The sequence below is a fragment of the Telopea speciosissima genome, chromosome 7 (assembly GCF_018873765.1).
Source record: "Telopea speciosissima isolate NSW1024214 ecotype Mountain lineage chromosome 7, Tspe_v1, whole genome shotgun sequence".
In the NCBI taxonomy this organism is placed as follows: domain Eukaryota; kingdom Viridiplantae; phylum Streptophyta; class Magnoliopsida; order Proteales; family Proteaceae; genus Telopea; species Telopea speciosissima.
In genome coordinates, this window is record NC_057922.1 from 67,692,060 (window position 1) to 67,705,594 (window position 13,535).

At 37.3% G+C, this 13,535-nt stretch overlaps 1 protein-coding gene across 3 annotated transcripts in view; it reads left to right on the top strand.

Annotated features, from left to right (window-relative positions):
* Positions 1–1,744: 1,744 nt before the first annotated feature.
* The window catches only part of LOC122669657 (inter alpha-trypsin inhibitor, heavy chain 4-like), a 59,161-nt gene continuing 47,370 nt past the window's right edge, over positions 1,745–13,535 (top strand). Inside the window, exons 1-5 of one of the 3 annotated variants that reach the window (XM_043866476.1) lie at positions 1,745–1,990; positions 2,098–2,310; positions 2,418–2,507; positions 2,690–2,806; positions 12,100–12,369. In XM_043866476.1, coding sequence (XP_043722411.1) covers positions 1,901–1,990; positions 2,098–2,310; positions 2,418–2,507; positions 2,690–2,806; positions 12,100–12,369 — 780 coding nt within the window. In that variant the 5' untranslated portion in view covers positions 1,745–1,900. The remainder of the gene's footprint in view (positions 1,991–2,097; positions 2,311–2,417; positions 2,508–2,689; positions 2,807–12,099; positions 12,370–13,535) is intronic. The other 2 variants (XM_043866475.1, XM_043866474.1) reach the window with 2 other exon arrangements.

Here is a 13,535-nt window from a genome sequence, read left to right on the forward strand (position 1 = left end):
TTTGCTTTGGATCCACCCAAAAAAATTTGTAATGATAGAAAAAATTCGAATATAACATAACTTGACAAATCAGTATAGACAATAATCATGCTAAGCTATTTTATATAAATATAACATAATCATGCTAAGCTATTTTCTTTGATTCATTTTTTAGAGCAATAAAATTCTAGGGGCTTACCCGGGTCCCAGATAATATTCGGGCCAAAAAAAAAAAAAAAATGCTAAGCTATTTACTTGTATTAAGAAGGTTGCTAAAGATGTCCTTGATGAATCAAAAGGAAAACGTCATTCCTCTAGGGAGACTTGGTAATGGGATGATGAGGTTCAAGTAGCCGAAAGCTAGTTTTAAGACATGGCAAAGGACTAAGGATGTAGAGGATCTCATGGTTCGAAAATTTGCCTCAACCAGCCATCTCAACGAGGTCGAGTTTTTTGAGATCTCAGCGAGACAGTGTATTTTTTTTTTTTTCGGAACTATGTTTCGGTGGGAAAATGGTCATAGTTGGCTCCGAAACTTTATGGGAAGCTTGTTTTAGGCTTAATAAATTTAAAGGTTCAAATTGAACAAAAAAAACACCCAATTTGGTGTTAGTAGTAGCTGTAGTACTTGTTCTTAATTGTTTTTTATCGTCACTTCTAAAATTCCACCTTAACATAAACTTGGGGCACTCCATTGTGGGGAGTTATTGAACCGGGAAACCCCTATCAACTTTTAAATGGATATTTGAGAATGCTGGATCAGAGATTTCATCAGAATGTCTCTGGTAAATAACACAACTTCTTACCATTAGATGTATCATATGTGGTTTTTTTTTTTGTTTTTTTTTTTTTTTTTTGGGGGGGGGAGGGAAGAAATGTATAATATTCTAATGAGGTAATGTAGTTATTTCATGGAGTTCAAGAGGGAGAGGATGTCCTGGTTTAGCCATTTTTGCGATTCACTGGAACTTGTTGCAGGAAGAATTGCGCATATGGCACTTGATGGAAAGGGGCCTATACAAACAAAATCTGAAGTTTTTGTTGCAGTTAATAGCTTAGACAGTTTGTTAATGAGGTTTCTATGAGCAAAGGAACAAAGAAAAAGTAAAGATCCGAAATTTTTACAAAGAAACACTGTAGAGGAAAGAACATTAAACTATAGAAATTCAACACAAAAAAAGGAGGGAAAAAGAAAAGGACAAACAATACAATAGCGTTAGGTTAACTGCTGGCACATCTTTAGTAGAATGCAATGGTGAATTAGGACTTTTGTAGCTGACCCTAGTTAGTTGGGATAAGGCTTAGATGAGTTTTTTCAGGAATGGGTAACTAATAAATAATAGATTGTTTTAACTGTCTCTGAAATTCTGCGACTTTGACACAAAATACCGAGTGAAGCAATTTGATGGGTCAACCATCTGGTTTGGTGTACACCTGAATAGTTGGAATATTAATGCTTATGGCATTTTGCCCATGTCATCTGCTTTGACCCTCTTCTTTTTCGATTTAAAGCATTGATTGATGAATAGATGTATCTTCAATTTGTTAATTTCTTTAAGATTTTCTGAGCTTTGTTCCAGGGTTTTGTTGGAGCATTAAATACAGAAATTATTAATCCCTCTCCAAGAAACAAAAAAGAATGGAAGAAGAATTTTTTTTTTTTGGTTGCTTATGGAATTTGTGCATACTTGGGCATGCACGCAATCAATTCCTTCTCAATCGTTGAAACTTGAAAGTGCATATTTGTAGATGTGGTAATAAGATAGCCGATGATTACCTATTCTTATGCTATATTTTGACAATAATATGCTATTATTTACTCTGGTTGTGACACCGAGTTGTAGCATTTGGCTAACAGGGTTCAATTCTAGGTGTCGAGGTTGATGTTGCTAGAAAGTCATATTCTACCCAAGTGGTTGCCATGGATGAAAAGATTGCTGTGGAAAAACTAGCCAAAGCCAGACAAAATAGCTTTTTGAAGCCCCAAATCTTTACAGTGACAATTCCTGAGGTGATTACTTATTGCATTTGATGGGCCATTTTTTGATATCTAGATATCGTAGTTGAGCTACTTTTGGATTCTCTAAGTGTCTAACTGTTCTTGTCTGTTCTTTCAAGATTGACGGAGGGTCCAATCTGTCCATCAAAGTGAGCTGGTCTCAGAAAATATTTTATAGTGATGGTCAGTTCTCCCTTAATATACCATTTAGCTTTCCAGAATATGTCACTCCAACTGGAAATATAATCTCCAAAATAGAAAAGATACAGTTGAATGTGAACTATGGCACGGAGACAGAAATTTTATGCAAGACAACTAGCCATCCCCTGAAGGTATGTCTTTACTGAAAATTTCAGGTAGAACTTTCGGATTAATTTTCTGTATGAATTAGCTTACATTTTTCTTTTCCTTTTTCTCCATCGTGTTCTCGCCTTTCTAGGAAATAAGACGCCAAGCAGGAAACTTGGGATTCTTATATGAAGCAGATGTTCTTACATGGTCAAGAATTGACTTTAATTTTTCGTATATGGTAAAACTGCACTTTGACTGTTACTGATAATCTTCTAAATGTGGATCTCTGTGGATCTAATGTAACCCATACTAGATTTACATCTTCTAGGTACACAAGTGTTGCATGGAACTGTTCTGCTAGAATCATTTTCATTTGATACATATTCATGACATATTTCTGGATTATCTTTGTATCTGCAGGTTATGTCTGGTGAAATATCTGGTGGTTTGCTCGTGCAATCTCCTTCTGTACATGACTTTGATCAAAGAGATATATTCTGCTTCTATCTTTTTCCTGGAAATCACCAGCATGGAAAGGTTCACTAACATAATAATCATAATTAGTATTTGTCTCTGATGCCATTCAAGTGGTTCTTTTTATTTTTATGCATGTTATCTTATTCTATGCAGAAGATTTCCTTATCTACTGGTGCATCTTCTTTCTTCTGTATGTTACACGTATTGGGAAGAATTATTTATGTTTACTGAAGGTTAATTGTTCAATGAGCTAATGAAAATATAAATTTGGTTTTCTAATCACCAAATTCATTTGTAAAGCTGGAAAATCAGATCAGACTGTTAAAGTTTTCATTTAGTCAATTAACCAACAAAACTTATCCAACTTTTGGAGTTGGCTCAAAGTGCAGTCTGACTCCTAGGAAATATTATATGCATCTGGAAAAGTGACTTTAAATATAGCCACCGATAATTTTTGTTTCAGTTAAGACATGTCTCATATATGTACAGTGGGGGTACATATTTTTATGTATACTTTATGGGTGGTAGGCTTAGTTAGTTACTTTCATAGTTGTCACGGCGATCCAAGTTGGTGGAGGAGTGTCACGTTGATATATCGACATGTCGCCCGCCATGGCACATGTCGACCATGTTTTATTTTTTATTTTCTCTATTTTTTAATGTCATTTTGTATGATATAATATATATCCTATAACATGAAAGTGTACTACTAATATACTATGGTTTAATTCATGAAAGTGTAATATCCACTTCTAATTTGTGTAGAACCATCCATTAGTTGAGTGAAAGAGACTACAAAAGTAACAAGACAAAAAAAACAATTAAACTGGTTTTTAGCAGATTAACATTAAGCTGAACTAGGTTGGAAAACACAAAATCAAAGTACTGGTTTTTAGCAGATTAACATTAAGCTGAAGGGAAAAAAAAAACTGAAATTATGGAGTTGAATATGTGCTTGCTGCTGTTGTGTGTGTGAGACTGTGAGTGATGGACTATTGGCTGTAATAAATCCCTCCCCCCCCCCCCCCCTTGTCTCTCGACTCTCTCCCTGTCTCTGTGTGTGTAACTGTGTATGTGTGCCTGTGTGCCTGTGTGCCTGTGTGCAAGGTAAGAAGAGAAAAAAACACCTTCTCTGTGACTGTGCAAGCCTGCAACTGCAAGGCAAGAAGAAGAAAGAAAAAAAAAAAAATAGAGAACTACTGGCTGTAATAAATCCCTCCCCCCTCCCCTTCTGTCTCTCGACTCTCTCCCTGTCTCTGTGTGTAATTGTGTATGTGTGGCTGTGTGCAGGGAAAGAAGAAGAAAAAAAAAAACACCTTCTCTGTCTATGTGCAAGCCTGCAACTGCAAGGCAAGAAGAAGAAACAAAAACCGAGAGGTCTATGATTGTGTGCAAGCCTACAACTGCAAGGCAAGAAGAAGAAAAAATGAAAAAATAAAAACTGAGAGGTCTGCGACTGTAAGCAAGCCTGCAACTGCAAGGCAAGAAGAAGAAAAAAGAAAAAAAAAACTGAGGTCTGTGTCTCTGTGACTGTGTGCAAGCCTGCAACTGCAAGGCAAGAAGAAGAACTGAAGAAGAAGAAGTTAAGAAGACGAAGAAGTGAGAAGAAGAAGAAGAACTGACGGAGAGAGTTGCCGGAAGTGAAGAAGACGAAGAAGTGAGAAGAAGAACTGAAGAAGAAGAAGAAGAAGAAGAAGAATAAGAAGAACTGAAGAAGAAGGATCGAGTCGCCGGAGGATTGGGGGGAGATTGGAGAAGAAGAAGAAGAACCAAATAAATAAAAAATAAAAAATTACTTACCTGGAGGTTGCCGAAGGGGTTCGAACTTGCCAAGAGTTGCAGCTTCAGTTCTTCTTCTTCTTCTTCTTCTCACTTCTTCGTCTTCTTGACTCCGTCAGTCTCCGTGTCTCTGTCTCACGAAGTCTCTCCTCTGTCTTGACAAATCACTTTGCGATTTCTAAAATCTCCCAAATTCCAATTCCAATTAAGGATTTAGGGTATAGTACTAAAGTGTATTGTTTAATCTTTAATGGTTTTAATTTTTTATGTTAATGTGACCAATACAAATCAAGGAAAAAGCATTTAAGCTTTTAAATGGTTTAAAAAAAAAATTTTTAAACCTAAGTTTTATACACCAATATCGACCGATATGCCCATATATCGTGGTATGGCATCCATGGCGTCGCCATAGGACGCGATATCGGGCGATATTTATACATCAGCCATGTCGATGCTCGATATGCCTGTTTCTCCAGCTCCAGGACGCCATGGCGACGCCATGACAACTATGGTTACTTTATTTGTTTTGCTTCTTTTTTTTTCCCCTAGTTAGTTTTTATATTGCTTCCTATTTAGACTTCTATTGTATCTAGGATTGGTAAGCTTCTAGGCTTTCCTATCTCTTGTAATTAGATCTTATATAAACACGTAAAGGGGGGGGGGGACTGCTTGTACATACGATTATGCTAATCTCTTGGGTAGTCTCTCCCTCAATTCTTTTTAGTATTAGAGCCATGGTTTAAAATCTTGTTTCTTTTCGGTGTTTCGGTCTGACTGAAATTTCTGAGATACCAAAATTTCGTCGAAATATGGTATTTTCTCTATGAGTTTTGCTTGGCCATTTGTGGGTGTCAAATGCCAAAATGACCGAGATTTCCGAAATGAGATGACCGAAATTTTCTGAAAATTTTGAAATATCACCGAAATTTTTTAAATATTAATTTTTTCAATTCAATGTTGCTTTCCAACAAATCCAAGATTGTTTAAATACGATTTATATTGAAGGAGTTATGTTCCGGTCTAAGTTAATTTGGTGTGCACGAATACTATCAAAATATCTCTGATTGAAAATAATTTTTTAGACATCAAAACAAATGAATATTTTACCACACTTTTGGTTTTTAGCATTGTTTTACCATATTAAGATTTATGGAATTTTTAGATTTGAGAAAAAACCCAGCATTAGAAAGTTAAAAATTTCACCTACCGCCGAAAATCCAGTTTTTGTTCTTGAATTGGGGGGTTGACTTTTTATCAAGGTTCTAAAACTCGGTTTCGATTAAGTCGAGTTTTTCAAGATCTCGGCAAGACAATGTATTTTTTTTATGTTTTGGAATTATATTTCGGTGGGCTTATGGCCCTAGTTGGCTCCGAAACTTTAAGGTAAGCTTGTTTTAGGCTTAATAAACATATTTAAAGGTTCAAATTGAAGGAAAAAAAAACACCCTTGGATTTGCACCCTTGGTTGGCAATAAAGGCCGAACCCTTAATGTAATATTGCCTATTTTACACTTTGTTAGAATGATATGAGACATAATTGGCAAGTAAAACAAGTAAATTATGCACATAATATTGAATAATTATTTAAGAAATAGTTAAAGACTTAAAGTTTCTACTGCAAACCAGAAGATACAATGAAGTGTTCACAATGCATATTACATAAGCACCCAACCTAAGTACAATGAATAATACATAGGTCATAGACACCTTACTACCCTAGTCATCCATGTCTTAACTCCCCAGTCCCAACAATACAATACTATGACTCTATAAGTACTGAGGAGATCGAGATTCTCGAAATATACGAGATTTCACCGAGATTCTTGAAATATTTGAAATCTCGGTCGAGTTTTTCAAGTTTTTACATTTTACATCTTTTATGATATGTACAGCCATGTCGGCTTTGTTAGGGACAGTTCTCTCCATGTAATATTTTCTATTCGTTATAAATATACGACTTGGGGTCTGCCTTAGACTATCCAAGCATTTAGCTCTAGTTTTATTCCTGTTAACAATTACTCTAACCATTATGTATTTGTATGACGACGGGGCTCTAAGGTGGTAGTATTAATTGTCTGTATATGACATTATTATATCTGGGGATGATGCATCTGGGATTGCAAAAGTAAAATCTTATCTACATCAACCTTTTTAGATGAAAGACTTGGGTGTCCTTAGGTATTTTCTTAGCATTGAAGTATTATGGAGTAAGAAAGGAATTAGTCTATCAAAAAGAAAATGTGTTTGACCTCTTGTCGGAGAATAGTGTGCTTGCCTCTAAATCAATTGATACTCCTATGGATCCTCATTAGAAGTTTGGGACTAGGGATAGTGAAGTTTGATGATAAGCACTGGTACATGAGAGTAGTAGAGAAACTTATTTATCTAACAGTTACTAGACCTGACATATCCTTTGATGTTGGTGTTATAAGCCAGTTTATGCAATCACCAAAGAAGATTCACTAAGGCAATTTGTCGTATCTTAAGGGGGCTCCAGGGAAGGGGCTCATTTATTGTCCTCGTCATAATGTTGATCTAGTAGGGTTTTCCGATGCTGACTGGGCTGGTGCTGATAGCGATAGGTTTATCATAGGATATTGCACGTTTGTTGGTGGCAATCCAGTCACCTAGAGAAGTAAGAAGCAAACAACTATGGCTAGATCCAGTGCTGAGGCTGAGTATAAATCGATGGCTAACACTGCAACCGAGTTGATGTGGTTGAGATCGTTGCTTCAAGAGATGGGTTTTCCAGTTACCCAACCTATGAAGATGTATTGTGATAATCAAGTTGCTATCTATATTGCCAGCAACCCGGTGTTTCACGAGAGAACCAAGCACGTTGAAGTTGACTGCCATTTTCTGCAGAGTGCTGTCATGAGAAAACTGATTGTTACTCCTTTTGTATCTTTTGCTGATCAGCTTGGTGATGTGTTTACCAAGCCTCTGTTTGATCCTACCTTTCGGAAAGACTGCATCAAGCTGGGCATGAGTGACCTATATGTCACACCCCGGCCCGGTTATTAAGGGCCAAGTGTGGCGGGATGTCTCTGACATCCAACCAATCCCCAAGGATCACAAGTGCAGTACCCTATTCACAATCATTTCTCACAGATACAATAATCAGAGGCAGCAAAAACAATTTAATTAATAGAGATAACATCATTAGTAAGAGAAGTCTAAATGATATTTCATTTATATAAATGATAAGGCTTGTGATACAACTATACAGTTCTCAAAGGTAGCACAGAGCAAAAGTATACAAAAAACTATTCTATAAATATATAAAGCATTTATAAAGCATAAAAGAGTGGGGAGGTAGCCTGGACTATCAGGCCAAGATCAGGAGGTTGCCCAATCATCACGTGCGCACGAAGTATCGTGCACTTCAAACTCCAGCGCCGCAAATCCAACATTAGAAGTAACTAAATCACCTGAAAAATAAGGATATCCACAGGGGTGAGCTCTCAACTGAGCCCAGTAAGGGGGGGTACAAGCATACAAACACAATAAATCCATGATGTATGTGCTAAACTAACATGTTACTAGCACAGATACTAAGTCTCATGGGGTATAAGTACTACTACTAGTCGTAGATGCTAACCTCGGTCCGGAACTAACCCTTGGTCACCCGAGCGAAACCATTCTACCACGGTGAGGACCCGCGATTCGGAACTAACACATCGGACCGAAGCAGACCCCCAAATGACCAACCCTGCTGTTTATTCCCACAGGAATTAGGGACCCGCTAACATGGGACGAGAAGATGGCATCCGGAACTAACACATTGGTCTCTACCACGGGTTGTCAACACCTTTCCCCCTGTTGGTAAGGGCGCGATCTTGGGTAATGAATATCAACCTAGCCAGTGCGATCTAAACATGATGAGGCAAGCATGATCGAGTTATAATTTACCGAATTCCATCATCATAAATTCACATCATATAAATAATCAATGCAAATGCGATGCAGTATGTCTTTGTGCAACCTATTTTACATGCAGTCTAATGCAGTAAATAAAAGCTAGAAAACTACTACTCAGGGTATAGAGGTAATGATGCGTGAGCATGGCATTCAAGATAAAGTTGAAATTAATGTGATAAACACGCAGAAATTAAGGTCGAATCCCCTTACCTGTAGTTGTAGCTAGCCTAGGTGAATAAACTCCAATAGGTAAGAAACAGGCAAGACAATCCTAAATATGAGACAAGAATATTATAGATTAGTTATAGAAGGAATTTCGGGTCGTTACCCACCAACAATCCAACAAACCGACTAGAAAACAGTGAAACGCCTAAACAACATACAAACATCATGCGATAGGTTGGGATGGTCCAAAGTCAAGTCCCAAGGGTCTAGGTCATAAGGGCACAAAATGGGGAGCCGGATGCGGACTTCCGGAGCCGGTCAACCGCCCCTGGGCACTGCAACTCCATCCGGTAGTGTGTCCGAATTTGGGGTTTTTCCTATTTTTGGGTAGATCTTCACATGCAAGGAAGAAACTAAGTGTTTTAACATTATATAAAGGTGGGTCTACCTATATGGGAGTTCAATTTCATAAATAACTTCACAATTTTGGTAATTATTCAATTAAACCTAATTAATTAGTTTAGGGTTTATAAATTGCCATTAAGAACAGCAATACAACTTTCAGACTTGGTAATTTCCCAAATTTCAGGTCTTAGAGAGTCAAAAATTGTTTCAAATTAGTCTAATTATGCTAAATTTCACAAACCCAAGCTTGGTCTCCAAGCTTTAATGGCAGAAATTCTTAATAGGTGAACTAGAGATGGAGAAGAAGGGAAATAAAGAGGAAGACAGCAAGTATCCAAGGCTTACCTCAGTTATAGGAACAGATTTAGAGTGCAGCAGCTTTCTAATAGAGATTCTTGGTTCAGCTCAGTGTTGAAGACAAGCCCTAAGGTAAGCTTCCCTTTTTCCCTCTCTTCTTCTCTTCTCTTTTCTTCTTTCTTTCCTTCTCTCCCAAGCTGGAACGAATTTCTTTAGCTCCCTTAGACTTGTGAATAGTGATCAATTGGAAAGGCTTTTGATATTTATCTAACTACTTAAGCATTAAGGGGTAAATCTGTCTTTTGGACAGAAATTAGATTTAAACTAATTTCTAAAATAGTTTATATATCTGAAATTTGTATTTAATACACTATTCTATCCATAATTCGATGCCGGGCGACATTAAAGGTCATCCGAGTACGGGTAACTATCGGGGACAGCATTGCCTACTGGGAAAGTGGGTCCCACATGGTCAATTTTACTAAAATACCCTTCTAACCCTATTTGGTCGTACAAAACGTTATATAAATATATTTTAAATTATACTTGCATTGAGTTTAATTAAGGGGGAGGTCCTGCAGCCTGTCCAGCCAGCAGACCAAACATAGGTAGCTCTGGTGCGGGGTCCCACAAGGTAAAAATTACTATTCTGCCCCTAATACATTAATTAATTAAAAATACGACATATATACATATAAAATGGGATTCTTATCTGGGATTCGGCCTAAGACGGAGAGAGGCTTCGCAGGCCATCAACCCAGCATGCCAAGCTTATGTGTTGTCTTCCGCTAGACACCTCAGACTCATTTAAGGCCACGGTAGTTGGCTGATCGGAATGCCTTTACAGACGAGTCATGAGATAGGTCTGAATTTCTTAATCAAGACGGCCCACAACTTAGAGGTTAGTATGGGCAAAGTTGAACCAGAACTTGAAATCACACAGATTCCAAAAGTTCAAATTTATTATGAAATTTGACCGGGTTTCACACTATATGCTCCAGCTTGAGGGGGAGTGTTAAAACATGTCCCATATATGTACCATGGCCCGTGGGGGTACATACTTTTATGTATACTTATGGGCGTAGGCTTAGTTAATTAGTTACTTTATTTGTTTTTCTTTTAGTTTGTTTCCTAGTTGGTTTTTCTATTGTTTCCTATCTAGACTTCTATTGTATCTAGGATTTGGTAAGCTTCTAGTGTTTGCTACAGTTTTACCTAAAAGCTCGAACTGTTAGGGAAGGGTAGCATCAATGTATATACATCAACATTCCCCCGCATGTGCAGGCCAAGATCCCATGGTCTCTGCACGTGGAGTTCACGCAACATTCCTTCGTGTGTCACCAAGGAAGAAGAAGTGTCAGCCCATACCCGATTTTTGCACTTCCCAAGAGTCAAACACTCGACCTCCCTGCTCTGATACCATGTTTGCTACCGTTTCACCTAAAAGCTCGAACTGTTGGGGAAGGGCAGCGTCATTGTATACATCATTATCTAGGCTTTCCTATCTCCTGTAATTGGATCTTATAGAAAGTAGAAACACATAAGGGGGGGGGGGGGACTGCTTGCACATACGATTTTGCTGATCTCTTCAGCAGTCTCTCCCTCTTCTCGCTCTTTCTTTCTCGTGTGATTACTGGTTTCTAGTTTCTGATATTGTTACAAGGACAGTATCTTCCAAATGGGACTGCTAATAGACGGGCCAATTGTCTGTTGGGCCCATTCTGCTATGAACGTTGATCTGAGTTCTATTTGTAGGCCATGGCTTTCTAGCTAAATAGGCTACACTGGATAGATGAAGCAATTCTTCTAAAGTTGTGGGGTTGATGTGCTTTTCTAACTTGTTGAATTCTGGGTCCAACCTATTATAAACCTTGCCCTGGGCTACATTCATGTGTTTATGCTTGGTTTCTTAAATAAATGGGTTAGACTTAGACCTTGGTCTTAGAAGCAGAGGCCTATGGGCTCATACTATGATTTGATTTTTGTTTTTAGTATTGTTGTGACTTTAAATAACAAGACATGTAGGATAGAAATTTTATTTAGTTTTAGTTTAATTACTGGTTAGCTATTCATTGTTTGATCTTTGAATAATTTAGTAATTTAGTCATTGATTTGATTAAGATTGAATCATCAGGTTTGCATACTTTAATCTTAGCACTTAGTAATATAAAACTCACTAAATACTTCTTTTAATAAGTCAAAAATATTTTATTAAGGGGACAATATCCGGCCAGACTCAGCAGAATACACCAAAATACAGAAGATGGCTACTAAGTGGGACCACCATGCACCAAAGGTCTGTCATTTGCTCTGTATGAAGTATATACTCTCACTTTTGAATTCTTCACAATTGGATGCCTGAAACATAAGATCCTTAAACCTTGTAGCTGTTATTTGCAGGTTCGTTCTCTGATACCCTTTGAATCCTTTACAGGATTGTTCTTATGTTATGTTTCATGAGTTATTAACAATGTGCTATCTGGTGTGCTTGCTTCTAAGATCTAATAATATTCTTGTTTTTGCCTGTCAAAAAAGATATTGTGTTATTAATTTATGGAGATTAAAAAATGTGGTGCACCGTTCTGTATTTTTTATAATTAAATTCTACTTTCAGTCTAAAGACAAATTTCTTAAATGATTATATGGTTGTTGGAATCAATCTTGCACTATAATTTTCGTTATTTGTTTTTTCAAGTTAGTTTTCTGTTTGTATAATGTTCATATGACCACTTTCTTTTTTTATTTACTTTTTGTCCATTCTTACCTCATTCTAATTAATTGAATAGGCTTTCAGAAAGGAAGTGGTATTTATTGTCGACATTAGTGGGAGTATGAAAGGGGGGACCCTTGAAAACCTAAAGAATGGGCTATGTGCAGCTCTCTCCAAACTCAATCCAGAAGACTTATTTAACATTATAGCTTTCAATGGAGAGACATACTTATTTTCATCATTATTGGAGCTGGCAACCAAGGAAAAAATTGAAAAGGCCTCTCACTGGATGAACTTAAACTTTATTGCTGTGGGTGGTACAAACATTTTGCTTCCGCTAAATCAGGTACATAATCTGCTGGACTAGTTTTTAGTGATCAATTCAACTCAGCTAAACCTTTTCCCAACTAGTTTTTAGTATAGTACTGGTGTTATTACATTCTCAATCTCAAGTAGATGCACATTTTAGTGTAAAATTTTCTTTTGAGCATCGTATTATTTGATTGATGAATTCTTTATGGGCCTTATTTCCCATAAAATTTAATTGCATGCCATACGGTGGGCTAGTGTATGAAGTGTCAATATGTATTGGGCTTATCTGCCCTATACGTATTGCATATGCAGGTAATCAAGACGAGACGGTGGGATAAGAAATACAAAAATTAAAAAAAAATAGGTGTCTCGGGTCGTATCGACCCAAGACGGTCGATATGGGTCAATACGACCTGAGACACCACGATGTCTTGAGAACTCTGCCACAGCCAGTAGCAGAGCCACCACACAACAGTAGCAGTAGCAGTGGCAGAGGAAGGAAGTGCATGGAATCAGTACATAAAGTGGCAGTGCATGGAAGCTTCTTCTTCCATTGTGCCACATGGAAGGATGATTCGGTAAATCCAATCGTTAAATAGGAAAGGCATGGTCTAGATTGGTTACACGTCAATTTTCACAGCAAAACTCAATCTTTTACCCCCCATGTATTGGCATCTTTCCCTTGTATTTTTAGCCATCCATTTGTTTTGCTAAGTATAATGAATCTTCGAAGCTTTATACTGCCACACGGCCAACTCGAATTGAGTTCAAAATTTACAGGTAATCAGGGTATCATGGGGCATACTTGTACAGAAAAATTTGGCCCTAACTGATCTGCCACATGATGGTCAGATCTAATTACTGTTTATATTTAAGGTGTATTATGATTCAAAACAATATTTTGTATGTATCCTGTATCAATAACAAAACCTGAATCAGTACCTGGTTGTAAGAAAGAAGAGAAGAGAAGAGAAGAGAGGAGAAGAGAGAAGTCCAAGAGAAGAAGAGATGATGAGAGAAGGGAAGTGAACACATCCGGTGGGAGATTGTATTTATATTGAACAAAAGAAACAAATTACAATAGGACCACCGGGTCCACAACTAATGACTAGACTTAAAGACTGGACATAAGTGACTTTACATGTAAATAAGAAAGACATCACAATACTACCCATAAGAGAACTGACACACTTAGGTCTC